The following is a 26902-nucleotide window of genomic DNA, read 5'->3' as shown; positions in this document are numbered from 1 at the left end:
CTTCCTTTCCCAAAGCTCTAATCCAGCGGGAGTCAGATGGAAAAGATCCCTCCCTGGCCTCAGGGGGAAGCCTGTGCTCTGGAGCTTGCTCCCCTCCCGTGATGTCCAGGCCACCTCCCGCGCTCGGGACCTCACACGCACACACACGAGCTTCTTCGGGTTCCGTCCCGCTTCCCGCCTGCCCGAGAAGCCCCAGGGAGGCGCCAGGGGCTCTGGGCAGCACGGCCCCCAGACGGGGCGCTCGCTCCTGGCTCAGCCGGCGCACCAGGTGCAGCCGGCTCACGGGTTTGTCGTAAACAGACACCTGGCAATAGGACAGACAGCTGCAGGCCGCCTCCAGCAGCCTCCTGCGTGCGCCCCGGCCCACGAGGGGCCCACCCGTCTCCCCCAAGCAGGGAAGAGGCTGCAGAAATCCGGCGGCTTTCCGTATTGAGACAACTCCTGCCCAGTTTGCAGGCTCAGCATTGATTTTTCTCCTTTACTTTGAATAGTTGTGTAGTTTAACGGAAGCTTAACAGTTAACAATTGGGGGTTTTAAAAGAAACATAATGGTATGTGTGAATGAGGATGTACTTTAGATGTACTATTCATCCTTCTTATCTCTTAATCGAGGTTTACTTTTAAGTGTTATTCCTAATCATAAAGGAGTATGGTATTCATTGTGGAAATTTGGAAAATATAACAAAGTATAAAAAAGAAAGCAGGCACCTTGTGTAATTTTACCCCCGCTAACGTTTGGTCCTGCCGGGCTTTCCCTGGTGTGTGTGCGTGTGCGTGGGGGTGTGCACATGTGTGTGCGGGCGCTCATTGTGTCCCAGGCGCCTCGTAAACAAAGCAGGATCGTACTGTAGACGTGGCTTGGGCTGTTGTGAGCAGTGTAGACGGGAGTTCTTAAGCAAGTTGCGTGGACGCGTCGAGTGCCGTTTGTACTCCCTGCTTTCCCTGTGATGACAGATGTCCTGTTGCTGAGTTTCTTTCCTGCATCTCCACACACGCACAGCCCAGCGTATCTATTTGGAAAGCTGAAGCATATCAGCCTGTGCCCGCATCAGAATAGGGCCCCAGTCACCTCGGATTCATGGAAAGCAAACCACAAAGTCGAACCCGGTCCGAGGGCCGCACTGGCCTGCCCGGAACACCTGTTTCTGCCCGTGCGACGCCTCGCACACACTTCTGTGGACTCTCCTGTTGACGGCTCCTTGTGGCTCATTTTATTTTGAGCCTCTGTTTAAGCAGGACCTCCTCCTCTCTGTGTCTTCGCTTCACTTCTTCTGTGGCTTCACTTCTTCTGGTTCCACAGTGGCTCGCCGTCGGGGAGGGCCAGCATCCCCTGCAGGGTCCTCTCCGTGTAGTCGAGTCCTCAGACGTAGTCTCTCTGCCCTTCATGCTCCCCGTGCCGATGGTGAGGCAGAGACGCAGAGCGACCCGGAGCCTGGCCCTGGCCATGCATGGCCCCCCCGCCCCCGCCCCGTGGGACCCGCCCTTTGCCCCATCAGCTCCATGTCTGCAGGGTTATTCTTGCTAAGGGGACGAGATGCTCAGGCAGAAGGAGATGCGGCTCGTTGCCTCTTCCAGATGGGACACGGTCACTGAAGCACTAAAACCGCTTTGGAGCAAGCATGGCCCCAGGGGATGGAGCCCAGAGGGGCCCTGCTGTCCGTGCGCACCCTCAGCAGCAGGCTTCTGAGCCTCAGTTTCTTTGTCTATAAAAGGACAAGGTTGGGCCTAAAGTTCTCTTCAGTTTCGTTTTAACATTCTTAGGATTCCATTACTAACATGAGTCAATCCATTTTGCTATTAAACTGGGTAATAAGCTACAATTTCTTTGACAAAAACCTGATACAATGGATTTTTCTTTGTTTTCTCTACTTGTTAACTTAAATCATTGGACAAAAAAAAATTGAAGAAACATTTTGGATGTGAAATCCTGTCCCTCAGTGCGAAATCGAGCACAGCGTGGGCACCTGTGGGGACCTGTCCCCTGACTTTGGCCCCTGGCATCGGGCATAGAGTGGTACGCCCGCGAACACCGACATTGGCTGGGACCCGGGCGGCCTGACCACCAGCCTGTGTCTCCCATAATGCCGTGCGTCCCACCTGACTTACTTCAGACCTGTACTCGAAGGAGGATAGTTTTTGTGACAAGGTTGCCAATCTGTGCTTTAGACTGTGAGGTTAACAGCACCCACCATAAGCCCTCCTGTCCCCGTTTGTACCGTTTTCTAACTGTCCACCCCTCTCCCAGTCTGCTCATGTTTCGCTCACCCACCTTCCGTTTGAGAGAATCTGGGAGGCCGTGGTGGGCGTTGGGCCTTCATCACAGAACCGGTCCCTGAGACACGTCTCCAGGAAGCACCTCCCCTGGGTCTTCACCGCGTTACCTGAACAGGTGCTCACCGCTCCATCTGTGAGCCCAATGTGGGACTGTTTTAGTTTCCAGAGGTCACTGGCCCTTTTGGTTTGGGCAGACAGACACATGGGGGTCTTTCGAGGACCTCTTCTGCCACGTGGCCATTCTGCCCTCAGATGAGCACCAGAGGCTTTGCTCGGGGATGAGTCGGTGGCATCTGAGGGGAAGCCCCCAGCCAGCCTGCTGCCCCCACCCCCCAGCGCACACCACCCGTCAGCTCCGGGTGCTCAGGCTGCCCACGTGGGCCTGGCAGGTTCAGTCTGCACACATGTGCGCCCACGTCACAGGCAGGCTGTCTGTGGGCAGCTTCTCCTAAGCGGCTGGGACAGCCACCGGGGAGCTGCTCGCCACTAGGGAGCTCTGGCGGGGCCGCGCGGGCGCGTCGTGTCTGAGCCTCTCACCCTCTCCCTCCTCTCTGCCGTTTCTCACCAGAACTCGCTGGTGGTCGAGATCCCGCCTTTCCGCAACCAGAGAATAACCAGCCCCGTGCAAGTCAGCTTCTATGTCTGCAACGGGAAGAGAAAGAGAAGTCAGTACCAGCACTTCACCTACCTTCCTGCGAACGGTAACGCTCTCTTTCTAACCTTAAGCGCTGAAAATGAACCAAGGGGGCACTTTTTCTAAAAGACACAGGAATGCCGAGATGCTGTCGCCATGGAACAGTGTGGTTGCCTTGTAGGTTTCAGCTGCGTTATCATCCTGTTAGCAAGACCGTGTCCTCAGTTCTTAAAAAAAGAAGTGAAGCTTTCCGTGTATTTCCCTTTACTACTGCTGTGGGTGGGGGCTGCATATTGGGGTAATTACTGACCGTTTTGCTGGCTGCTTGCAAATATAGAACAGCCCGGGGGAGAAAAGGTACAGCCCTTCTGTGCTCAAAAGCTGAGGTGGTCTAGGTGTGTGTTTAAATTCTATAGCTGTTTAAGGTGGAAAAGCAAATAGTTACAATTATTTTGCAGGTGCCTTTAGAAATAAATCTATGCTATTGAGCCTAAAGGCTAGTGCTTGATGTGGTCATTAACTAACATTAACGATTTCTGTGCTCCTGCTAATGCCCCACCTCCCATTTTTCCGTGAATAATCGCATCTCCCTGTGACCGTGAGGCCTTCAGGCCCGAGCACCTTTTACTCAACTAAATACTGTCCTCGCTGAGACTGTTTATACACTTTGAGGATAAATGCTTAGGACTTAGGGAAATCAGTTTGCCTTTTCTGCTTCTTAAGGTGTTTTTTTTTTTACCCCCAGAACTAGTAGAAAATAAATGTGCTCTGCGTTGTCCTCAGAGTATCGCCTGGCATTCTGCCTCGCGGGCCGGGGCATGCGCTCAGAGAGCACGGGATCGCTTGTCATCCCAGGTTCAGTTGTGTTTTGTGTCAGCTCAGCTCTGCCAATAATCTTTTTGTACAGTAGCTATTCTAAAAACTTAGGAGATTCATATAATTTAAGAGGGAAATTAGTTTTACACTAAAAACTATTGCAAAACCAGCCACGTTGCTTTCTTGGTAAAATCAAGATTCTCTGAGGGTTTAGTTCTCTTTAACCGTAAGGTGTCATTTACAAAATAGACTAGATCGTAGGAAGGCCTAGAATATCTGCGTTGATATCAGAATTAACTGTTTTCTGGGCAAATGTTAGCTGTGCCTTTGAAGATTGGAATAATGCGGTCTTGTAAAGTCACCACCTCAAGAGAGGGGACGCAAGCTAGGACTGCAGAAAAGGACTGTGTGCATGTGAGCTGCTCCCACCGGGGTCGGGTGTCCTCGTGTCTGTGACCCTCCTGGGCGTGCGTGCTCTGCAACGTGCTCCATCCCATCTGCTCGTGGAATGAGGAGCAATATATCTTACCAGAGAAAATATTTAGTCATTTTTTGAAAATGTAATGATTTTGTCCTAATTAAACTTCAAACATGGTTGACCAAAAATTGAATGTTTTAAAGAAAACCAGGCTTTGTAAGAAAAATTGCTTTTTAAAGCAGTTTAGAAAATATCTCTCACATTAATGTTTCTGCAGTCCCTGCACCGAGCGGTAACACACACTCTCCCGTGTTGGCGGGAGAGGGCCTGTGACCTGCACCTCCTACAGGAGGGGACACTGAGCCCCAAGAACATGTTGCTAAGATACAGGGGTGCTGAGGGCTGTGCATGCGCCATCCTGTCTCCCTGCCCTGCAGTGGGAATCACATGCTGCAGCGTCACCCCACAGGGGCCTGACTGCCCTCTGCCCTAGGACCCCGTCCCCACCCTCTCTGTCTGCCCTAGGACCCCGTCCCCACCCTCTCCGTCTGCTCTGGCACCCAGTCACCACGTTCTCCATCTACCCTGGGACCCTGTCACCACCCTCTCCATCTGCCCTGGGACCCCAGTACCAACCTCTCCGTCTGCCCCGGGACCCCGTCACCACCTTCTCCATCTGCCCCGGGACCCCGTCCGCATATTCTCCATCTGCCCTGGGACCCCGTCCCCATGTTCTCCATCTGCCCGGGGACCCTGTCACCATGTTCTCCATCTGCCCCGGGACCCCGTCCCCACGTTCTCCATCTGTCCCAGGACCCTGTCACCACGTTCTCCGTCTGCCCTGGGACCCCATCACCACCCTCTCCATCTGCCCCGGGACCCTGTCACCACGTTCTCCGTCTGCCCCACGACCCTGTCCCCACGTTCTCCATCTGTCCCAGGACCCCGTCCCCATGTTCTCCATCTGTCCCAGGACCCCGTCACCACCACCTCTGTCTGCCCCGGGACCCTGTCTCCACATTCTCCATCTGTCCCAAGACCCCGTCACCACCTTCTCTGCCCCGGGACCCCGTCACCACCTTCTCTGTCTGCCCCGGGACCCCATCCGCATGTTCTCCATCTGCCCTGGGACCCAGTCCCCACGTTCTCCATCTGCCCTGGAACCCCATCACCACGTTCTCCATTTGCCCCAGGACCCCATCCCCATGTTCTCCATCTGCCCTGGGACCCCATCCCCACGTTCTCCATCTGTCCCGGGACCCTGTTACCACGTTCTCCGTCTGCCCTGGGACCCCGTCACCACCCTCTCCATCTGCCCCGGGACCCCGTCACCACGTTCTCCGTCTGCCCCAGGACCCCGTCCCCACGTTCTCCATCTGTCCCAGGACCCCGTCACCACCACCTCTGTCTGCCCCGGGACCCTGTCTCCACATTCTCTATCTGTCCCGGGACCCCATCACCACCTTCTCTGTCTGCCCCGGGAGCCTGTCACCACCTTCTCTGTCTGCCCCGGAACCCCATCCGCATGTTCTCCATCTGCCCTGGGACCCAGTCCCCACGTTCTCCATCTGCCCCGGAACCCCATCACCACGTTCTCCGTTTGCCCCAGGACCCCATCCCCATGTTCTCCATCTGCCCCGGGACCCCGTCACCACGTTCTCCGTCTGCCCCGGGACCCCGTCCCCACGTTCTCCATCTGTCTCAGGACCCCATCACCACCACCTCTGTCTGCCCCGGGACCCTGTCCCCACATTCTCCATCTGTCCCGGGACCCCATCACCACCTTCTCTGTCTGCCCTGGGACCCCGTCACCACCTTCTCCGTCTGCCCCGGGACCCCGTCCACATGTTCTCCATCTGCCCCAGGACCCCATCCCCACGTTCTCCATCTGCCCCGGAACCCCGTCACCACGTTCTCCGTTTGCCCCAGGACCCCATCCCCATGTTCTCCATCTGCCCCGGGACCCTGTCACCACATTCTCCGTCTGCCCCAGGACCCCATCCCCACGTTCTCCATCTGTCCCAGGACCCCGTCACCACCACCTCTGTCTGCCCCGGGACCCTGTCCCCACATTCTCCATCTGTCCCGGGACCCCGTCACCACCTTCTCTGTCTGCCCCGGGACCCCGTCCCCACGTTCTCCATTTGCCCCGGAACCCCGTCACCACGTTCTCCGTTTGCCCCAGGACCCCATCCCCATGTTCTCCATCTGCCCCGGGACCCTGTCACCACGTTCTCCGTCTGCCCCAGGACCCCATCCCCACGTTCTCCATCTGTCCCAGGACCCTGTCACCACCACCTCTGTCTGCCCCGGGACCCTGTCCCCACATTCTCCATCTGTCCCGGGACCCTGTCACTACCTTCTCCGTCTGCCCCAGGACCCCATCCCCATGTTTTCCATCTGCCCCGGGACCCTGTCACCACGTTCTCCGTCTGCCCCAGGACCCCGTCACCACCTTCTCCGTCTGCCTCAGGACCCCATCCCCACCTTCTCCATCTGCCCCAGGACCCCGTCACCACTTTCTCCATCTGCCCCGGGACCCTGTCACCACCTTCTCCGTCTGCCCCAGGACCCCGCCCCCACACTGTTCTCTGTTCTGCTCCTCACACCCATGCTCTAAACCATACCCCATGTGGATCCCCTGTCTGTAGGTGATGCTCCTTCCTAGACATAGTCTGTCCATCGAGCACTGGCCAGTCCGTCTGCCTCCATCAGGTGTCAGCGTCATCCACACTTCTGTCCTTGAGATTTGCTCCCACCCCGAGCGCCTGAGGCATCCCCACCGCCTGCCCCTGGGAGCGCCCTGGCCCTGCCCTGGCTTCCTGGGGTGGCTGGTCTCGGGTCTGGCCTGCTGGGGCGGGTGGGGGGGTTGGAACCACACCCACGCACCACTAGACTGTAAGCTCCCGAGAGCAGGGACCTCGGCCGGCATCTGACATCGTGGCTGAATCGCAAAGACAACCCTTATGTGGTTTTAAAAATAAACAAGAGAACGAATGAAAAAATTAGAACTCGTGTGTCTGGTTTTCAGTTTGGTGTTTGTCCTCACCGCGCACTCAGCAGGCCCACCCAGGCGTGAGCAGGTCCAGAGACCTGCGTGCTTAGCGCCTGCGCATCCGTGTCTTGGCACACTGCTTAGAGAGTCCCCCACGTACTGCGCCAGCCTGAGCCTCCCACCCGGACACTGGATTGTCAGCTCGGAGTCAAAAGACACGTGCCGTGTGGACGATAGCTTGGCAGGGATGGTTGGTTAGAAAGCATCAGGCGGTTTCTGAGCTGTTTGTGGTATGCTCCTTCTTCTCGGAGGCCTTGTTTGTGAGGTGCTGCCGTGCTCACCTGGGTGGTGGGTCCCTTCGCAGGTGCGCTTGCGTCTGGCTCAGGGGTCCATCCTGCGTTTTCCAACAACAGGTTCTTTTCAAGGTTCTTAAACGTGCCGTTGATATGTGCAAGGCCTTGGAAGTAAATCCACTTAAACCCTACCCGTAAAATTCATTTTCATGTACAAATATGTAAAGTCAAGTGCCCTTTTAGGTTTTCCATCAAAATTAGCTGTGGGTGCAGATGACGATGGGGACCACCTCTCCTCATGGTGGGAGACACACTGTGGTCCTCAGAGGTATGACCCCATGAGGCAATGCCCCGGGAGGCCACCCTCACACAGAAAGGCAGGGACCGTCGCTGCCCTCACGCGGCCCCTGGGAGTGTAGGCGTTGGAAGTGAGAGGATCAAAGTGTTTGTTGCTTGGGGGCATGTGGGGGCCACCCCTGTGTCACCCTCTAGTCGCCTTCCCCACTTCTGGTCACAGCAGGCAAACTGACCTCAGCTGCCTGGGTTGATGCCCACCTCGCCCTCTACCCACACCATCCGCCGTCTGAGGGGCCCCCCGTTTCAGCGTAATTGTCAGCGATCGGCCTGGACGAGGCCCACGAGGCCGAGCATGGAGGGCCCACAGGCTCCGCGGTTGGCTTCCGTCTTTGGCTTCTGGTCCATAGTGGGGCCCAGGACACTTGGGCTCCCTCACCGCTCTCAGGGGTTGGCCCAGTGTTTGATGGGGGACACGTTTCCGGCTGAATGAGAGGCGGAACAGAGTCACTGCCCGCCCGGCATCCCGGGGCAGCAGCTGAAGGCAGCAGTGAAAACCTTTGGTGTGATTCTGGAAGACGCTGCAAGGTGCACGGCAGGAGCCAGAGGGGTTTTCTTGTTGCTTGTCTGTTGCTGTTTTTGCTTGTGCCTAAATGCAGTCTTCTGCAAGGAGAACATCCTATCTCCGTTTGGGCTGTGGGCGCCCAGGTGCCGACCTGGAGACAGACTCTGCCCACAGCAGGAACGGTCCACAGCTGCCCCAGCTCCGCGGCTTGAGTGAGGGTGGAGCAGAACCAGAGCTCTGGGCGGTGGCTTCCGGGCTCGGGGGGCAGAGCGTCGGTCAGCTGTGGCTCCGTGGGCTCACATTCCCGATGGCCGCCCGGCGCCTGGGACCAGCAGGCAGGGGCAGGAGCTCAGACGGGAAGGAACACGATATTCCAAGTAGAGCCTCACAGTTAGGTTGCAAAGTCTGTCTCAAAATGAGAAAATAAATCATGACACGTGACCGAGTCTTGGAGAGTACATCTTTGTGTCTGTTCTCCCTTGGCTTCCCAGAAGGGCCTGTCTGCTGACAGCTGAGCAGGTGAGGGTCCTGGGGCATCCCCAGGATCAGTTGGGCATGGCTCTGGGGACAGAGCTTTGTCGGGGGCCTGCCCGACCTTCGTGGACAGGACACACAGTCCTCAGTGTGGGGCAGCTCCCTCTCACAAACCCTCTCGGACTGTGGGAAGGAACCACCTCCACCTGCCGGGAGGGAGGGCAGCTGCTCCATGGTGGGGCCACGCCTGGTGGGGACGGGCTCTGTGGGCCCAGCGTGAGCGAGCTGGAGGAGTGGAGCTCCGTGCGTCCCTGCTCACCGCCGCATAAACATGCACGTACATGCGTGGCCCTCGTGAGACAGGGAGCTGACAGAAGACACACAGACCTCAAGAGGTGGAAAGACAGGTAGATTCTCTGTTTTCTGTTTGCGCCATTTAGTCCAGAAACAAGAGTATCCCCAGCGCCGAGGTGTCGGGCCTGGCTGCCAGCACCGGGTTCCCCGAGCAGCAGACCCCAGAGCCGAGGCTGCCGGCAGGAAGAGCCGGCCCAGAGCAGCCTGCGGGCCGACGGCCAGGCCAGTCCTCACTCCAGCTCTGTGCGCACATCCAGCTCTCGAGGGGCGGCCGGGTGTGCGGGTGGAATCCTGCCCATCGTTCCAGGGGCCTCATCTTCACAGCGAGCTCTGGGTCTGCCTGTTCTCTTGAGCTTCAGGCCTCCTCGCTTTTCCGAGACCTTTGCATTAGAGTTTCATCCCAAAGTGATGACTTCCACAAAATCAGGACAGATGCTGAGTAGTGAGGCTGTCGGGAGAGGCTTTGGGGAGCCTTGTGCCTCGGGGATCCACACGGCACACCTGCCCGAGCTGGGTGGGAGGGCGCCCTCGGACAGGCTCCCCCGGACCAGGCCTCACCCGGGCGCCCGCTCCTGTGGATGAGCAAGCGAGCTTGGTCCCGTGCAGGCCATGGTTTCTAGGGCACCGTGTTCCATGGTGTGCCCTGTATTTCTCCTGAAGAGGGCTGCGAGGCGTGTAAGCGCGTGGTCCTCGATGCATCAAGGCCCTGCCCGGTGAGCGTTCTCACCCCGCCTGACAGGAGCTGTGGAGGTGCCATCTGGGGAGCCACATGGGGTCCACAGCGGGGCCCCCAGGCTGAGACCGCCCCCGAGCCTCCTGTGCGGGGTGCTGGAGCTTCACCTGTCCCAGAAGACCTGCAGGTTTCGAATAAAGCAGATTATGTCGCATTTCTGACCATGGGTGTGGAGGGGTCGAGTCGGCCCAGGTGGCCCAGGGGGTGTCCATCCTGGGGACTTCCTTCTAAAGTCCACCCGGACTCCCTTCTAAAGACAAAACAGTCAGGCGGGAGGCAGGCAGGGGTACTGGGCAAGGAGAACATAGCCCTGGCCCACGCGGAAGCTGCCTGCGGGCCTATAGGGCCTCCCATGACCTCGGGACGCCCGCCTGCAGGCCTGCTGTGGTCAGTGGTCATGGACATTCTGGAACATTCTCCTCGAGTTAGCTCAGCTGTGGGATAAGCGTATCACAAGTGAGTGTGTTGGCGGTGGGAGCAGGGTCCACGCCCGGCGGTGAGTGCTGTCCGGTGAGACGCTCTGACGTTCCTCCTCCTTAGAGCCTCACACGACCCACGTACACTTTGTTTAGTAAGTCTGACTGTCTTGCTATTTTAGCCAGAAAATGGGGACCCGTGCCTTAATTTCCCTTTCCCATCTTCAACCTGACATGTAGAGGTGAGGGGGGCTGTGTGTCCCCACCAGCCGCAGGAGGAGCCTGCGAGGGGTTCAGGAACCATCCCCAGGCTCGGGAAGGCGGCCGGCTTCCTCCTGCGTGGGCGAGATGCTGTGACACTGGATGGAGACTGTTTCTTGCATCACCTTCTGGACGAGGCTTCTACCGCTGGTCTGCATGGTGCCGACCCCGCTGTAGGCTGTGGGCCCCGGGGGTGAGAGGCCCCCAGGGCTCAGAAGCTGGGCTCCTGGGAAGGAGACGTGGAGGCGCTTTTCCCTCCCGGGCTGCCTGGTGCCCCGCAGTCCGACGCCCTGGCCACCAGCACACGCAGACCGTGGCGTCCCGACCGCGGGGAGAGGATTTTGAACTTACAGCAGAGCAGATTGCGGGACGGGGAGCCTGGGTCTGAGCCCATGTGAAAGAGCAGGAGTCCGGCCTGCTGGGGAAACGGTGGAGAGGCTCACTCCACCAGGAGCCTGTCTGGGGGGATGCTGGGGGCATCTGTGCAGTCTGAGGAGGGCTGAAGGGGTAGGGGGGCCATGGGCCACCGAACACAGGGACGTGCGTGGCGAAGACTTGACAACTGTATCACGCAGGTGGGCATCCCATCCCCCGGGAGCCCACCAGCTATCAGGGAGGCGCGGTCCCCGGGGCTCTGCCCAGAATCCCCACCCTCAGAGCGGCTGCTTGGACCGTGAATCTCGTCCCCTTCAAAGGCAGTTTTGGCGATTATCGGATGAAAATGCTCGATGCATCTCCTGGCACGTGTGGCCCATTCTGACTGGTCTGCAGTCAGTCTCCGTGGGTCCTAGCTCCTCTTGTATAGGATCCCGGAGGAGCTGGGGGCTGGCGCCCAGATGGGGAGCTGACCCTGTCCCTGACACCTGCCAACCCTCTGTCACTCGAGGACGTGGAGCCAGGACACAGAGTGGGGATGGCCACGCCACTGCGACCCCTGACCCCAGGAGATCGGGCCTTGCTGGAAACCTGGCGTGTTCGGCGTGGATGCTGGTTAAGCTGTGTGGTAAAGACAGGGGGCAGGTCCCCAAAGGAAGAGAGACAGGATCCCGAGTTGAAATGCCCTCCGTGAGCATTCGCTTGCCTCCTGGTGCCTGCGCCCCAGACCAGCCCTGGAATTCACTCTGGGCTCTGGATGTGGAGAGACGATGCGGCCTCGCCCCTCGGGGCTTGTAGTTGGGGTGGTTCCAGTTACTACTTTTCCTTTCTCGTTATTTAAAAAGGCATGCCCTGAAGTTATCATTGTGGGTGTTTATATTGGTGGTAAAACCGGGGCTTTAATGTCATGCAACAAACAGAAAACAATCTGAGCTTTGTTCTCGGGGGTTTAGAACAAAACGCCTTTTGTCCAGGACTGAGCAGGGTACCTGGGGAGGGCTAGTGTGTGTGTACGGGGAGACGGGAGTGGCGGGGGCAGCTCCGGCCGCATCCCGGGCACCTCGGCATGCGTTCCGATCAGCAGACCCGGAGCTCTTGCAGAAGAAGCGTGTCCGGATCCGAGCCGTGCTCGGATCTGGAGGCCAGACGTCCCCGAGCTCAGGGCCAGTGGCTTGGATTTGGGAAGGGCGGCTTCCAGAGGGTGGTGCCACCTTCCCACCGATCCTCACGCGGTGGACAGAGATCTCTCTCTTCCTCTTCCCAAAACCACATCCCTGTAGAATCAGGGCCCCTACCCCCCCAGGACCTCATTTAGCTATAATTACCCCCAAAGCCTTGTCTCCAAATAAAGCCACAGTGCAGTTAGGCCTTCAGCCTCTGGATTTGAGGGACACGATCTGGTCAGTAGCAGTGTCCCTGGCTTGTCCAAGACCAAGGAGCGGGACCCTGACTCCTGGCCCCCTACTTCTCCCCCTGAGGGCTGGAGACGGTGGTTTGGACACGGGGGCACGTGGACTGCTCGTATGTATCCCTCGCCATCTGCTGGGTAGATGTGAGTCTGTTTTGGGGCCAGGGACACAGGCCCATGGGGGTTCCACGGCCTCAGGGCCCTGCAGTCCGCGGGTCTCTGCAGGACTCGGGCCTCCGGGCAGAAAGCTCAGGGCGACAGAGTGGTGACTCTCCCCGAGGTACGGACGTCTCATCCCCAGCTGTGGCTGGGGTCTGTCTGTGTGTGCCGGACACAGCACGTTTGAAAGAAAAGACACAGATGGAAATGTGTGCTTTTTGCTCACGCAGCTTTGGAACTGGAGAATTCTTTACAGTCGCGTACTCCTGTGTTAATCGGGATCTGGGCTCCATGTCGGGCACTGGGGCCACAAGATCGCGGACGTGTTGAAGTCCGCACTCGCAGAGCGGTCTGGCATTCCGTGTTTGTTGAGTGCCGTCGTGGTTTTCTGGAGAAAACAGTGGGATGTGTGTGGTGCTGGTGCTCAGTGGGGCCCGGTCCCCAGACGTCTCCGTTAGAAATGGAAGAACGCTTGTCTTCGCTCACCTCAGGCCTTGGGCCACCGCTGGGCTGGAGGGTTGGCCCAAACAGCATGTCGAAATTGAATTGCTCAACTTGGCCCTTCAGCAAAGGACAGGATGTGTCTGACAACGGGCAGGACACGGGGAAGACACAGGAGGGATAGACGCATGTAAGAGGGGGCGGTGTCCACCGGTGTGCGTGGGGATGGTGGTCACATGCATCTGTAACAGCCCACAGGTCTTGGGACGGTGTGAGCACCCCCAGGCAGGAATCCCGTCACCTCGTTCTGGGCCACCTGTGGGAGCTGGTCCTGGCCACCACGGCCGTCTGCATCCAGGCAGGGTCCTGGGGTCAAGGCCCTGCTCCTGGGTCCCACTACAGGCCTGGGGCTGCGTCGCCATCAGCCCAGGGCCTCTGGCTGGCTCCGTCCCACTCCCCTGTGAAAATAGCCAGTGGTGCCATTCACCACCTGCATGGCATCCCTGTGTGAGAGGCAGCTGCTAACCCGAAGGCCGGGCCATCCTGGGGAGACTGAGCCCGGCCGGGTGTGTGTGCTGCATGCACTCAGTTGCAAGGGACGTGCAAATGGGGTGGGGTGGGGTGTCCGCCCCGGGCCTGGAGCCCTGCAGAGCAAAGCACACACTGCTTGATCACCTTGAGGCAGCTGCACAGCCCAAATCTGTGAACCGCGAGGCCCCTGAACCCAAGTCAGTGCGATTCAGAAAGGCAGCCGGCCCTGCCGTGAGCCCCCCGACCTCGGCTGGGGCTCCCAAGAGGGGCTCTGCTTTGCTCACGGGAATGGGAAGCCACTGCCGTGGGGGGTGGAGCCCATGCGCCAGATGTGGGGTTTCTTCGAGCCGGGCCAGGGTGTTCTGGAATGCCCTCTGGCCCACAGACGGCCATCGTAGGGGCTGTGGGTGGCGTGGGGATCCTCGGGGACAGGCTTCTGCTGCCACGTCGTCTGCAGGCGGCTCGGCTCCGGGGGCCTGGGGTCCCTGCTGAGGGACCAGGCCCTTCCCTGGGTCAGCTGCCCTTTGACCGAGGACGGGACGCGTAGCTTTGGGAGCTGAGGGGACACCTCCCAGCCTCCTCCACACATGCTGTCTCCACAGAACACAGCCGCTGTGCCAAGCGCGAGCCGTTCAGGGCGAACACCAGCTCGGCACGGAGGGCACCCCACCTTTTCCATGAGAACAGGCTTTGTACGCGGCAGTCGCCTTCAAGATTAGCGTTAATCTTTCACACGTTTGCGTGCTGTAATAAATCTGGATTATAAACTCGCGGCTGGCGCAGGGGCGTGGGCTCCTGTCACCATCCCTCCCGCCCAGGCCAGCGCGGTGGATGGCCGGGAGGGAACCAGACATTGCGTCACACCAAGCCCCAGGTCTGGAAGGAAGCTGCTCTGGGCCGTGGACGAGGCCCCACCGCGCCGCCCGAGTCCCGCGCAAGACGCGGCCTCCTTCTTCCCTCGCTAATAAGAAACAGACATGTTCTCGCTGGTTCTGATTTACACAGATGCTGCTCGTTCCCTTTGAAGTCCACACGAGAAATCCAATTTAAACGCCGCGTGTTCGTGCCTTTGAGCTTCTGTGGGGGCCACGGGGGCAGCGGACGCTGTTTTCCAGGCTAGCCCGTGTCCCAGGCCCTGGCGCTCCTGTGTGTGTTGCCCTTTGCCTGCAGTCAGCTGGCTCGTCCTGTGACCCCAGCACCTGGCCCTGAGTCACCGGGGCCTGTCTTCTCTGTGCCTCACGACCTGCCGCCCTGGGGGGCCCCCGAGCTGCAGAGTGGTCACTATGTCAGTTAAGGGCCCCCGCGTTTATTCCCCGAGGGCGACTGTCCCAGGGTTGCAGGCAGAGGTCTGGCCCACCTCGTGGGGACATCTGCTCGGAGAAGGCCCAGCTCAGCGGCACCCGGGGGTCTGGGCGGGCTGGGGTCCAGCCTCACGGCGTCGGCTCTGCCACGACTGGGCACCGTGCCCCCACACCGGCCGTCGGAAGGGGACGCGTGTCCTGTGTCCTCCCTTCGGTGGCGGGTGTGGGCCCACACAGAGGCTCTGCGAGATTGTGCTGTGGGGACTTTCCCAGAAAGGGTCCTAGGGAGCCCCGTGACGTGGGAGTTCATGCTGGTGCCACTGGGCAGCTTTAAACACGTCGTAAACAACAGAGGCCGCAGGGCGTGCACGAGGGGGCCTACGCCTGCTCACTCCTGCCCAGCGAGGGCGGGCAGCCTCTGACCCGCCGCCTGGGACCGCTGGTTCTGGCCGCTCGCTGGGCGCACCATCGCTGCGTGCCAGGTAAATCCCCCGTGCGGGCGTTTCCTGGCCGTGCATGCGTGTGGACGGGTAGGAGTTTGTTTGTTTGTTTTTTTAAGATTTTATTTATTTGACAGAGAGAGACACAGCGAGAGAGGGAACATAAGCAGGGTTGGTGGGAGAGGGAGAAGCAGGCTTCCCGCCGAGCAGGGAGCCCGACGCAGGGCTCGATCCCAGGACCCAAGGATCATGACCTGAGCCGAAGGCAGATGCTCAACGACTGAGCCACCCAGGCGCCCATTTTTTTTTTTTTTTTTTTTAGTTTTTAAAGAGCTCAGGGGACACCTTATGAGAGAGACGAGTTGGCCCCCGTGCCTGGCTGGAAATCCAGCGCAGCGAAGACGGAATCCCAGAAGGGTTTCAGTTTAATCTGCCAGACGTATATATATCCCTAAAATCACAAACTGAAAATTACCAAACTAATTTAGAAGTTAACGTTCACCATTCCATTTGCCCGCACTTTGCCCTAGCGTCTCATGAATGGGGGATGTGTGGGGGCCGGGGGTCCTTGGGGCCCCGTCAGAAGGTGCAGGCCCGTCTGCCTCTTAGGGGCTGACTTCGTCCCCTCTGCTGTTTCTGGATTTTCAACGTGCTGGCAACAGGCAGGGACGGTCACCCCGGGGTGGGGGGACACCTCCGGCTGCTGCACGGCTGCATCTCTCGTGTAAGATGAGCAGGTCCCAGCTCTGCGCTCAGCTCAACATGGGGATGTCCAGCTCTGCGCTCCACCTGTCTGTGGATACAGAGCACGGGGCCCACCTGGCAGAGCCTCGCCGAGGAGGGCAGCCCAGCTGGAGGCCACGGCCTGGGATGGGGGCTTCACAGCAGAAACGTGCGGGCTGTGGCAGCTCTAGGGTCCGCGTTGGTCACTGCTGGGTGGATTGGAAGTTGGAAGAAAGTCCCTGGGAGCACGGGGGCTTTCTGGGGGCCGCCTGACACGGCCACAGCGTTTCTGCACGCGGACGTCGGAGCCCAGGGACACACTGCCCCCCAGGTGGGGCGCAGCCTGGGAGTCTCCGTAGTCCCCGGTGCCCTGCTGCCCTGAGCCAGGTGCGTGCCCTCCGCTGGGGCCTGGGGTCGCTGCGGCCTCCGTAAGGAGCAAGACTAGCTGTTTTGGACACGCACATGGGTCCTCGGTGGCCCCGGCTCTTCCCCGAGACCCAAATCAGCTGATGCAGAGCATGCATGATGGACGCATGGTGATAAAACGCCACCCAGGGAACAGCGAGCTCTTCTCAGGTCCCTTCTGCAGCCAACGGGATTTCTCTCTGGACAGCCCTCTGCTGGGACTCGCCCTCAACCAGAGCCCTGACCCCCCAGTCCCGGGAAAGAGAGAGAGACCCCTTTCCCAGCGAAGGAGCACGAGAGTGGTGTGGGTGCCCGGGCCCCTCCTGGCAATGAGCGGACCCTGTGGGGGCCACGCGGCGGATGCAGACCAGCCCACACCCGAGGTGCCTGGTGTGAAGACCAGCTCTGCTGCTCCCCATGGGGCTCACCTGCCCCCACAAAGGCAGAGCAAAGGAGAACGATCCTGTGGAGAGCCCCAGGAGCTGGGTGCTAGGACTTGGTGATTCTGGGGGACTTAGACACCCAGGGGCCTGCTGGTCACCGAGCCCGGGCGCCGCCCTCGAGCTGGACGTGAGGGAACGCTGGCTCCGCGCAGACCTCCTGTGTAGGAAGCGCCCCTGGTCCTTGTTCGTGGCTGCCGGCAGAGGTCATGGCGTAGACGGGCTTTGCTTTATTTAAGGTGAAGCCTGGGGCCCCACGTAGGAGGCCCCCAGGCCGCCACGCACCCGTCCGCGCCACAGGAAGCAGCAGGGTGGGGGGTTCTCCAGACAAGCCGTTACCCACGAGACCTTCGGCGCGGTGCCCGGTGTGGCGTCCCCGTGTGCTGGGAACAGTGACTCGGAGCGGACTTCCGTCCACAGGCGAGCAGACGGGGCCCCAAGATGCGCGAGGGCAGGAGACGCCCGGGGAGACCGCGGGTCCTGCGAAAACCCCCCCCCGCACGCCCGCCAGTAGTCCGACCGATGTTCCCTTCGAAGCGGGGCCGCTGGTGGAGGGTCGGACGGGCCCTCTACTGCCGTCTGCCTTGTAGCCCCGCTTCCCGGGGAGGGCGGACAGGAGGAGGCCCGGGGCTGCGCAGCTGGGGCGGCCTGTCGTAAGCAGCTCCTCTGTGAGGAGCAGACGCAACAGGGAGCCCAGGTGGGCGTGTTTTCCCCCCACCGCGATGGCCGAGTACTGTTTCTCCCGGGTTTTATGGACATCTCCGCGCCATCTTGGGGCGTGCTCGAGATCCCCGAATGTGCAGACGTTTATCAGATAGGGCGTCAGTAGCAGGAGAAACGCGGTCGTACATCCAAGTTAAAATTTTTGCTTTGATTACTACAAATCCATGGGCCCTTGGGTCCAAAGCTTCTACTGCAGTTTGCAAATGGATTTTTATAGCACATTAGTGCTGGGGGGGATTCCAAGGAAAACAGTGTTCTCAGTATTAGAACCAGCTGCAGCTTCCTGGAGACGGTGACTCACGCCCTCCTCTTAATTGGGTGGGAGAACCAGGCGGAGACACACGGGGACTCAGTCAGGACGCTGTTTGTTTTCCGAGGGTGCCCTGGCCACAGCCCACCCCGTCCATCACGCCCATCTGCAGCCTGTGTTTATTCAACTTCTTTGCTTCTTGCAGCTCCTGCCATAAAAACAGAGCCCACCGATGATTACGAGCCTGCCCTGACCTGTGGACCAATGAGCCAGGGCCCGAGCCCACTCCCCAAGCCGTGCTACAGCCAGCAGCTGGTGATGCCGCCTGACCCGGGCTCCTGCCTGGTGGCTGGCTTCCCACCCTGTCCACAGAGGAGCACCATGGTGTCACCGCCCCCCAGCACCAGCCCGAAGCTCCACGACCTCTCCTCCGCCACCTACAGCAAGGGCATGGCCAGCCAGGGCCACGGTCACCTCGGACTTCAGCGGCCGGCCGGAGGGGTCCTCACCGTTCCGGAGACGCCGAGACCCGTGGGCGTGCACCCCGGCCCCCCCCAGCAGCCGCCTCCCGCCCTGCTGCGACCACAGGTGAGTCCACAGCTGAGCCGCAGCTGTCCCCCGGGCCACCAGCCAGCTCTCTGTCCCAACAGCCCCTCCTCCTCACCATCGTCCGGTACCCAAGAGCCGACCTGTTTGCAGTCCTGCAGCCCCACCCACCCATCCGAGATGGGCCGCCAGCAGCACCGACTGCCGAAGGCTCCGAGGAGCGAGTCCGCAGCCCCCCGGCCTCTGCTGCTGCCCGAGGTGCATGAGGACAGTAATCATAGTCTGGCCCCCATTCCCGTAACGGTCAAGCGAGAGCCTCAGGAGCTGGACCAGCTGTACCTGGACGACGGTAAGTGCCTGTGGCCTTAGGTGCACACGCAGCCTGGCACCGTGTCTGCGAGCGTGACGAGGAGGGGTGTGCGCATTAGCCACCTGGCGGAGGGGCGCGCCCAGCAGCTCTTGGCAGTGTGGCTCTGCCCCGTCGCCTCGGCCGGAGGTCCCGCGGAGCCTGGGGCTGTAGACCCGCGGGACCAACGCTGCAAGGAGCATCGCCCCACACGAGCCAACAGGGTCTCTTAGAGGAGGCCGTCCTGGCACGTGGCTCCGGGTCCGGCTTGCCTGTTTCCGAGCGTCGTAAGAGCTTCGCCGGTTGAGTGAATGATTTGTAAATAGTGGCTTAGCTGAAGGTGGTTAACGTTTCCCTCCATGCGGCGCTGTGACGCCCGTCCGGCGCCCCGGGGAAGGAGAGTAAGCCACAGGACGGCCCCGAACTGGGACTTAAATCCCACCGTGTGGGACTCACCCCCAGAGCGCACAGGCACGCTCGGTGCAGAAACGCAGCCGAACACGCACGGTCAGGATGGTCCGGCAGGAGCGCTCTCCACACACCTGCAGGCAGGCCGCGTGGTGTAGGCGTCCGAGTCCGTAAAACATCAGCTGATGACAGCCCGTTGTTCTTGGCACACTGACCCCACAGAGTTGTGCCCGCCTGTGGGACCAGGTGCCGCCTGAGCTGCGTGGAGACGGGCGGCCCTCTCGCACGCTGGTCACCTGAGCACTCGCGGATCAGCGCTGTGACCAGAGGCCCCCTGAGCTGCCCAGGACGGCCAGCCCAGTCCGCGCCTTCATGGGGCCCACGTGGACCGTGTGCAAGGTGCCGGGGCCCCCTCATTGGCGCTGCCCGTCTCTCCGGGGTGAGCTTTTCCAGGGCCGGATGCCCATCTCCCCTGCGGCTGGACTCAGGTGGGGGTGAGAGCCCAGGACAGTGCTGGACACACGGCCCCCAGCCTCCCTGAAACACCCTCTGGGGTCGGGGCCTTGCAGCCTCCTTTAGCGTTGAAGGCTCGTTTCTCCCATTACGGCTGTCTCCGTAAACATCGCATTTCCGCTGCTTGAGTTCTGCGGGCTTCCCTGGGGCCCTGGTGTTGTGAGGAGTGTTTTCGGAAGAGCGTTCGCTCCCGAAGCGGCTGTTTCAGAAGGGGGCGGCACGTACGGGCCCGTCCCCACAAGCTGCGGGTCGGGGTGGCCAGGAGACATGGAAGCCTTCCCGGCCGCAGCGTCTGGCCACTAGCGATCGCCCTCGGCTCAGTGACCCAGGCTGGACAAGGGCTCCCGTGCTCGGGGTTTCTCACACTCCCATCCATGGGGGTGAAAACGGGGCCGGTCCCGGGCTTCTCTGTCCCTAACTGGGGGCTGCAAGCTCTCGGATATTTTTGTTCCATGGATGGTCAACCCTTGAGCCTGGAGACGTGCTTGGAACCTGTGTTGTGGGTTCCCGCCCACCCCCGACAGGCCTTCAGGGACACCCCAGAGCTCAGCAGCTTCCTGGACCACACTCGGGGTGCACAGCTGACCTCAGCAGCTTCAGCTTCTGTTTTGGATTCCGTCCCCTGAGGTCAGGCCCACAGCGGCCGTGCTCCCTGCCCGGCCCCTCCGCGAGCTCAGCTTTGTCCCCGGGGCTTGTGGGGCAGCCCCGCGAGCGGCTGGGCGGGCCCAAGGAGCGTGTGCGCCGCTCCTCTCCTGGTCCCGGCCAAGCCTGCGGCGCTTTCCGGCGAGCCTGGGTGACCGGCCCGGCAGGCCTTCTGGTCTGTCTTGCTGCCCCATGTGTGTTGTGCTAAGAGGCAGCCTTGCGAGGGTGGGAGAGGCGCACGCGGTGCGTGTGATGGGGTGTCCGGCCCGGGTGCGTCCCCAGCTGCTGGATCTGCCCTCGAGAAGGTGCCAGGGCCCCCGCGAGTCTCTGGGCCCCTTCGGTCCAGTGGGGCACTGGCCGCACAGCCCACAGCATGGCCTCTCGCCTGCAGGGGTGCGGCCGTCAGCCTCGCGGTGTAGCATCCCGTGCTGGCTTGAGGAGCAGGGCTCCAGGGCTGCTCTCTGCAAGGAGCACCACCTCCCCGCTGGCTCCCGGCTCTTACTCCGCCCGGGCACCTGCCGACACCCACCCTGGTGCTCCTGCCACCGAGGTGGTGAACACCCGCGTTCACTGTATGCTGCACTCTGACTGGAGGGTCCCACGCCTCCACCCACGTCGTGAGCTCACTTTCCAACAGCTCTGCCCTCCTCTGCGCCCCCCGACGTTCCGCCTCAGGCTCCCCGGGAGCGCGGTCTTGTTTCCAGACCACTGGTGTCTCCTCACCTCCTGCTCCGAGCCTCAGCGCCCCCTGAGCTGGCAGCCGCCGCGGGGCCGCCGGCGTTTCCCGGCCATGCTTGTGGTCCTGGGGCCCCCCGGGCATAGGTTCTGAGGCCCAGGGAGCCTGCGTGCAAAGAGGTTCTCTCCGCCTCGATTTGGGGCTGGAATTATGGGCCCTGTTTCCAAGAAGGCCCTGTAATCCCAGACCAGGTGTGAACAGAGGTTTTCAGTGTTAGCTCATGAGAGCATTTACGAGAGATGCTTATTGTTGTTTGTTATTTTTATTTTTTGGTCCGAACCCGGATCGTGGTTAAGGCACGTGCAGGAGAAGGCTCGGTCGGAAGGGGATGATGTGTTTATGTGAGCGTGCATACGTCGCCCCGCGCACACGCCCATGCCAGTCCGGTGCTGCTCAGCAGGTCCCAGCGGAAGCCTCGAGCTGCTAGCCGTGGACCCCTTACGCAAGTGGCCATAACACGTCCCCCCCGTGTGTGCTCCAGAGCTGGTGTGGGCGGGGATGGCCAGCAGCCCCGGAAGCGGCCTTTCCTGAGGCTGAGGGAGGCCAGTGGGGAGCACCCAGCCTCCTGCTGGCTCAGGCTTCCCTGCAGTACGGCCCCCAGGCCCAGAGGCTGCATGGCCGCGCCCGGAAGGTGATCATGGAAAGTGGGGGGCGCTGGGCCTTCTCCCCGCAGCCAGAACACACACGTGGTCTGTGCTGGGCGTCTGTCCGCCGTCAGGAAAGTGGACAGAGCGCTCATTGCTCTGTCCGAGTGGCTGGAGCTTCTAGTCCACAGGCAGGACGCAGGCCGGGCCTGGCTGTTTCTTGCTGTGGGAGCAAAGACAAAGCGCCGTGTCCTCGTGAGAGGCTGGGTGACTCTATCAGCTGACCTTGGCGCCCTGGGACCTAGGACGCACCCTCTGACGAGAGCGGTGATGCGGACGTGGTCTGCGCCAAGTTAGTCCTTGGGAGACTGTTTAATGCAGGTAAAGGCCTGACCCTGAGCTCCCAGCCTCCACCCGAATTCCGAGGGAGTTTTGGGGATGGGTTCAAACTGGCGCCCTTTTGACGGGGCTGATGGGAGGGATTCGCAGGTGTCGCGGGTGGTGTGGGCCTTACCTTGGGATGCTCTTGGAAAGCCTGCGGGACTTGACTTGGCACCAGTGATCTGATCCTTTGCCAACCCCCCGTTGTAATGGTCCGCATGATCGGGGTTTTTGAAGAACTTGCCAAACCAGGCAGGGTCAAAGCCCATGCTCGTTCTGGGCAGAGGAAGTTTCTGGAGAATACCTGCAAACCGCCTGGGTGGGGGAGGGGGCCGCCTCCCCCAGGGCGGACCTAGGGCGGGGGCGGGGCGGAGGGCCTGTGCGTCGTCGGGTATCTGAGCCCCCGCCCCCCGCCCCCCGCCGGCTCAGCCCACAGGAGCCCCTGGAGCGGGCGTGCTGCCCCTGCTGAAGTCATAGCTCCTTCTGCTGTTGGACGTCTCAGCCTCTTTCATCCTCCTCGCCCACCCTGCTGACATGTGGTCAGTGAGCTGCTCTGAGGGACGTTTCTGGTGTGTGAGGCGGTGTCGCGGACTCGGCGGCGGGCTGCGGTGACGGCAGGTGGCACAGGGCCCGGGTCTTCCCTCTGTGGCTCAGGTCTGAATTTGCAGAAATGGAAACAGTAGCAAAAAACTAAGTTAGAAAATGAGACGCCGTGGATTTGAAGTGGCCTCGACGTGAAAGCCTTCCTTCCGCACGCCGCTCGGCGAGCAGAGGCGGGAGGCCGGGGCGGCTTCGGGTCGGGGGCAGGGCCCACTTCCTGGGAACGCCAGCAGGACCTCGGGCCCCGTGACGGCCTGCTGGAGAAGCCGCGTCCTTCTCCCAGAGGCACGCGGGCTCTGCGGGTTCCCAGGGGCTGGGGCTGCACGCGGGATTCACACACGGCTCTCCAGCAGCCGCAGGGAGAGACTCAGGGCCCGGTCGGCGAGGGCCAGCCCCCGTGGTGAACAGTCAGGTGGCAGGCGCTCCACCTGGCCTTGCCCTCCAAAGCAGCGACGTTTCTGGAGTCCGTCCATGCGCAGGACGGAAGCCACAGCCTGAGTGTGACACTCTGACCTTTACGCATTTCTGTCGGGCATTTGCTCGCCAGCTCCATCCAAACCACCGTTCAGAAGTCCTGGTGGCAGTTTGGGGTTCCACACTGGAGTAGTATTTGGGTTTTTTGTTTCCCAGGAACACAGAATGAAAAAGGCGAGGATAGGGTGTTCTGTGCCGTGGCAGAGAGCTGGGGCACTTGGGGCACGTGAGCGGTTGTGACCAGCCTGGTTCACGCGGGAGCGGCCCCTGGGGTGGCTCCGCCTCTGCCGAGGGACCCCCACCAACGCGGAAGGGTCCACTTTCCAGGCTTCTCTTTCTCCTAAAGAAGAACATAAGCATAAGACAATTTGCCTGAAAATGAACCCCCGCTTTTTTTTTTAGGATTTCTCTCTTTTTCAGTTGTGTCTATTCTCCAGTTTTGTTTCCAAAGCATTTGGCCCATAAATAAACCAGTTACAATTTATTCTTTGGTCCAACAACACTCACAAGACTTAAACTCTCAATTTAGACTTCTCAATCGTGGCAGAACCACAAGCGTACGTTTTTAAGAGAGTCGTTTTATGGGCCTCCTGTTACTTTAAATGTAGATTTTCAAACGAGGCCGTAAAAGCTCCAGTGAGCGATTCCTGTGGTGCGACTCCTGTGAGTGACCGTGTTCGGAACCGAACTAGGTGACTGCAGCTCCTGCGGTGATAGGCTGTCCTTTCATTCATGGACGTGTGCATGTGGGCAGTTCACAGGTGCACGCACACGTCACGGGATACGGTCTTGTGTACAGCATTTGCTGGAAAGGTACTCTAAACAAGCCTGAAGCGCACGGGCTTGGTCCCAGACTTCATGTGAGGGGGACCCACACAGGCGGAGCAACTGTTGGCTGGAACAGAGCACCTCCTTCGAGCTTTGCAAGTGACGCGCTTGCTGGCCAGGCGTTGGTGTGTCTGCACTTCAGCCGCCGCTGTCTCCCCGACCGCCCTGCAGCCTCCGCCACAATCAGCCCTTTCAGCCCCCGCCAGGAGCGCTCGGGTTTCCAGAAGTCTCCATGTCATTAAAACAACAAGCAGGTGGACCAGGCGGCCAGGATCGTGTCTGCCCAAGTCCGGGCCGTGAGCCCCCCGCTCTGCTCCCCCTCGTCCCCGAGCCCAGGCTGCTCTGGGAGAGAACAAAATCTTTCCTCATGGAAAGTTTTACTGACCTGGCTTGGCGCCCAAGGCTGGGGCCTTCCCCGTTCCTAATGATGATGGAAAGAGTCTGTATCACGGTGATCAAACATGCAGAGTCGTTAATATTGTGGACGGCGGCTACTGCGTGACAGATAGATGAATTCAGCCATGCGAATAACTCATCAGGGTCAGTCCTTAATGCACTTCCACGTCCGCTGGGGAGTCTCCAGGCATAAGAATCACAGCCCACGCCACCCGGAGACGGGCTGCTGTCGGCGTGGTGGGCTGCAGGCTCTGAGCGGGCTCTCTGGAGACCCTGCAGAAGGGCCTGAAGCTGCTGCCCACGAGCAGAGCCTCTGACCGCTCACTTGCTAGGTAACTGGGCGCCTCGGGGGGCCCCGCGGGCTTTTCCAGACGTGTGTGTGCACCTCGTGGAGACGGCAGTCTCTGCAGACACACGGAACCGAGCTTCCAGGGACGGTGTGCCCCGTAGGGGGCACACAGATTTGCAGACGTTGGCTCAGATGTTTTAGTCTTCGTCCACCTAAACCTTAGTGTGACCCGGAACTAGCAGAGGTTGGTCGGTGTGACGAGTGTCTGTTAGCTGGGGGGTAGACAGGGACCAAGCCCTGGGTCTGTGGTCTTGGGAGGCGCGTGCTTCCCTCTGTAAACCTGTTGCTGCTGAACTGGCCCATCGTGGAGGAAGGAGAAAGGCGGCAGCGATTCCGAGAGGCCTGCTGAGTAGGGCTCTCTATAGATGGGGTGCAGACACGCTGGTGCTGCTCCCAGAGCCCGTCCCCGCAACCTGGCAGGCCTCTGCTGTCCTTCCGATGGGCAGCAGGGCGAGGAGGAGAAGGGGCCCTTCCTCCCACGGGTGGTGGAACTTCAGTGTCTGAGAGGTTCCGGGCGCTCTTCTCCATTTTTGCCTGGTGTGGATGTTAACTTCAAGCATGAAATGCTTTGAATTACACTGCTTTTCTAATCACACGGCCTGATTATTTTCTTTGTCTTTGGAGGGGAATCAGTCGTATTGCTTTTAGCTAATATTAACCTTCTGCCCACCGCCCCCCCATCATAGGCATTAGCTTGTTTCGCTTTTATTATTAATTGGAGAGAAAGAAGTAGTGTCGTTGAAGGAAAACAAAGGGAGGAGCCTGAAACTTTCATGGAGCTTGAACACCCAGCACCCTTAGGTCTATTTAGTCCTGAAAACCGTTCGTAACAGCAAGAGCACAGAGGGCCCGAGAGCCGACGCCCACGTGTGACCCTGTCTGTGTGCCCCGTGGGGCGTGCTTGCAGTGTTTTTGTCCTTTGTCACGGGCAAGTTCCGAGTAGTCTGGAGTGTCCGTGTGTGAGCGTTTCGTGACTGGCATGCTGGTTTTTCTGCAAAGAGGTGAGCACCTTCCCAAACGTTCTTTATTTACTTATTTTTTATTTATTTTTTATTTTTTATTTTTTTTATTTTTTTTTAAAGATCCCATTTATTCATTTGACAGAGAGAGACACAGCGAGAGAGGGAACACAAGCAGGGGGAGTGGGAGAGGGAGAAGCAGGCTTCCCGCAGAGCAGGGAGCCCGATGCGGGGCTCGATCCCAGGACCCCGGGATCATGACCTGAGCCGAAGGCAGATGCCCAATGACTGAGCCACCCAGGCGCCCCAATTTTTTATTTTTTTTTATTGGAGCATTTCTCATGTCATTTATGGAGAAAAGAAAAACGTACTGTATTAAGGTTTTTCGGTTATTTTTAAGGCAGATTGCAAGCTCCTCCATTATTTCGCAGCTGCTGGCTATGTCAGTAGTCCCTCCGTCTGGGATTGGATGATGATGAGTGATGATTGCATACTGATGATAGAGGTCCAAAAGGTTTGGGACTCTGTGTTTTGACAGTTCCCCTCTGGTGCAGAAAACAAATATGGCTTGTATACCATAGCTCTTTAGTTCTTCTGTATCTTTTTGGATATTTCTTCTAACATTTTTAAATTTACAACCTGGAAGAGCACATAAACCGAGAAACTGAGAACAATTCACTCGTGACTGGGGTAGCCATGATATCTGAATTGGAGTCTGTTCATCTTCAATAGGCTCTTCGTCTGATGAGTCAAACTCACTTGTTTGCAATGAACTAGGCTTTCTTCTTATTTCCAAGTTGGAACCACCGGCTTCATCGCTGGCCGCCCCGCGTCGGGACCTGCTGCCGCCCCCAAACGTTCTTTAAATGACTCTGTCTTCACTTGAGGAAGTTGTGCGATGCTGGCCTGAGCTCTGTGCCTTTCCTTCTCTGATGCTTGTGGAGCTTGCTTACTTGAGAATGGGCGCTCTTTACAGACGCCTTCAGATCTGTGAGCCAGCCAGTAGCACACCACTGTGCTGCGTCATCAGAGCATGAAGCCATAAAGCAAGGCATTTAAAAGCATAATGGCCACATTCAGGAAGCACAGCTGGTGATAGACCATCAGACCTAGGCGTCTCTTTGGGGAGAGTGGTGACCAGGGCAGTGGAGGGCTCTGTCTACATCTGTTGGACAACTGTGTTTTGCAAGAGCAGCCCAGGCCCTGTAGCTCAAGCCAGGCACTTGGCTCTCCTGCCCCTGGGGTGCCAGGCAGAGAGCCAGCTAGGCACGGACACTCTCAAGTGATCTTCCTGATACAAAAGTGTATTCTTACATATGGATCCCTAAGGAACACTGAATCATTGGCTCACAGATGTCTATCAAGTCCAGGCAGAGAAGAACATGGAGCCTTGGAATCATAGTAATTATCTTACCAT

General features: G+C 59.5%; 1 protein-coding gene across 5 annotated transcripts in view; it reads left to right on the top strand.

Moving 5' to 3' along the window:
* The window catches only part of NFATC1 (nuclear factor of activated T cells 1), a 110560-nt gene that overhangs the window by 58283 nt on the left and 25375 nt on the right, over window positions 1–26902 (top strand). For 2 of the 5 annotated variants that reach the window (XM_045886520.3, XM_064578193.1), the window contains exons 8-10: window positions 2843–2975; window positions 17929–18311; window positions 18423–18618. In XM_045886520.3, the coding sequence (XP_045742476.2) occupies window positions 2843–2975; window positions 17929–18311; window positions 18423–18618 (712 nt within the window). Of the gene's footprint in view, window positions 1–2842; window positions 2976–6793; window positions 7154–17928; window positions 18312–18405; window positions 18619–26902 lie in introns of those variants that run through there. The other 3 variants (XM_045886521.3, XM_045886522.3, XM_045886523.3) reach the window with 3 other exon arrangements.

The sequence above is a fragment of the Mirounga angustirostris genome, unplaced genomic scaffold, assembly GCF_029215605.1.
Source record: "Mirounga angustirostris isolate CCGP_5_RB_7025 unplaced genomic scaffold, mMirAng1.0.hap1 SCAF_14, whole genome shotgun sequence".
NCBI lineage: Eukaryota > Metazoa > Chordata > Mammalia > Carnivora > Phocidae > Mirounga > Mirounga angustirostris.
Note: the sequence above shows the minus strand (reverse complement) of the source record. Positions and strands in the feature narration are given on the sequence as shown.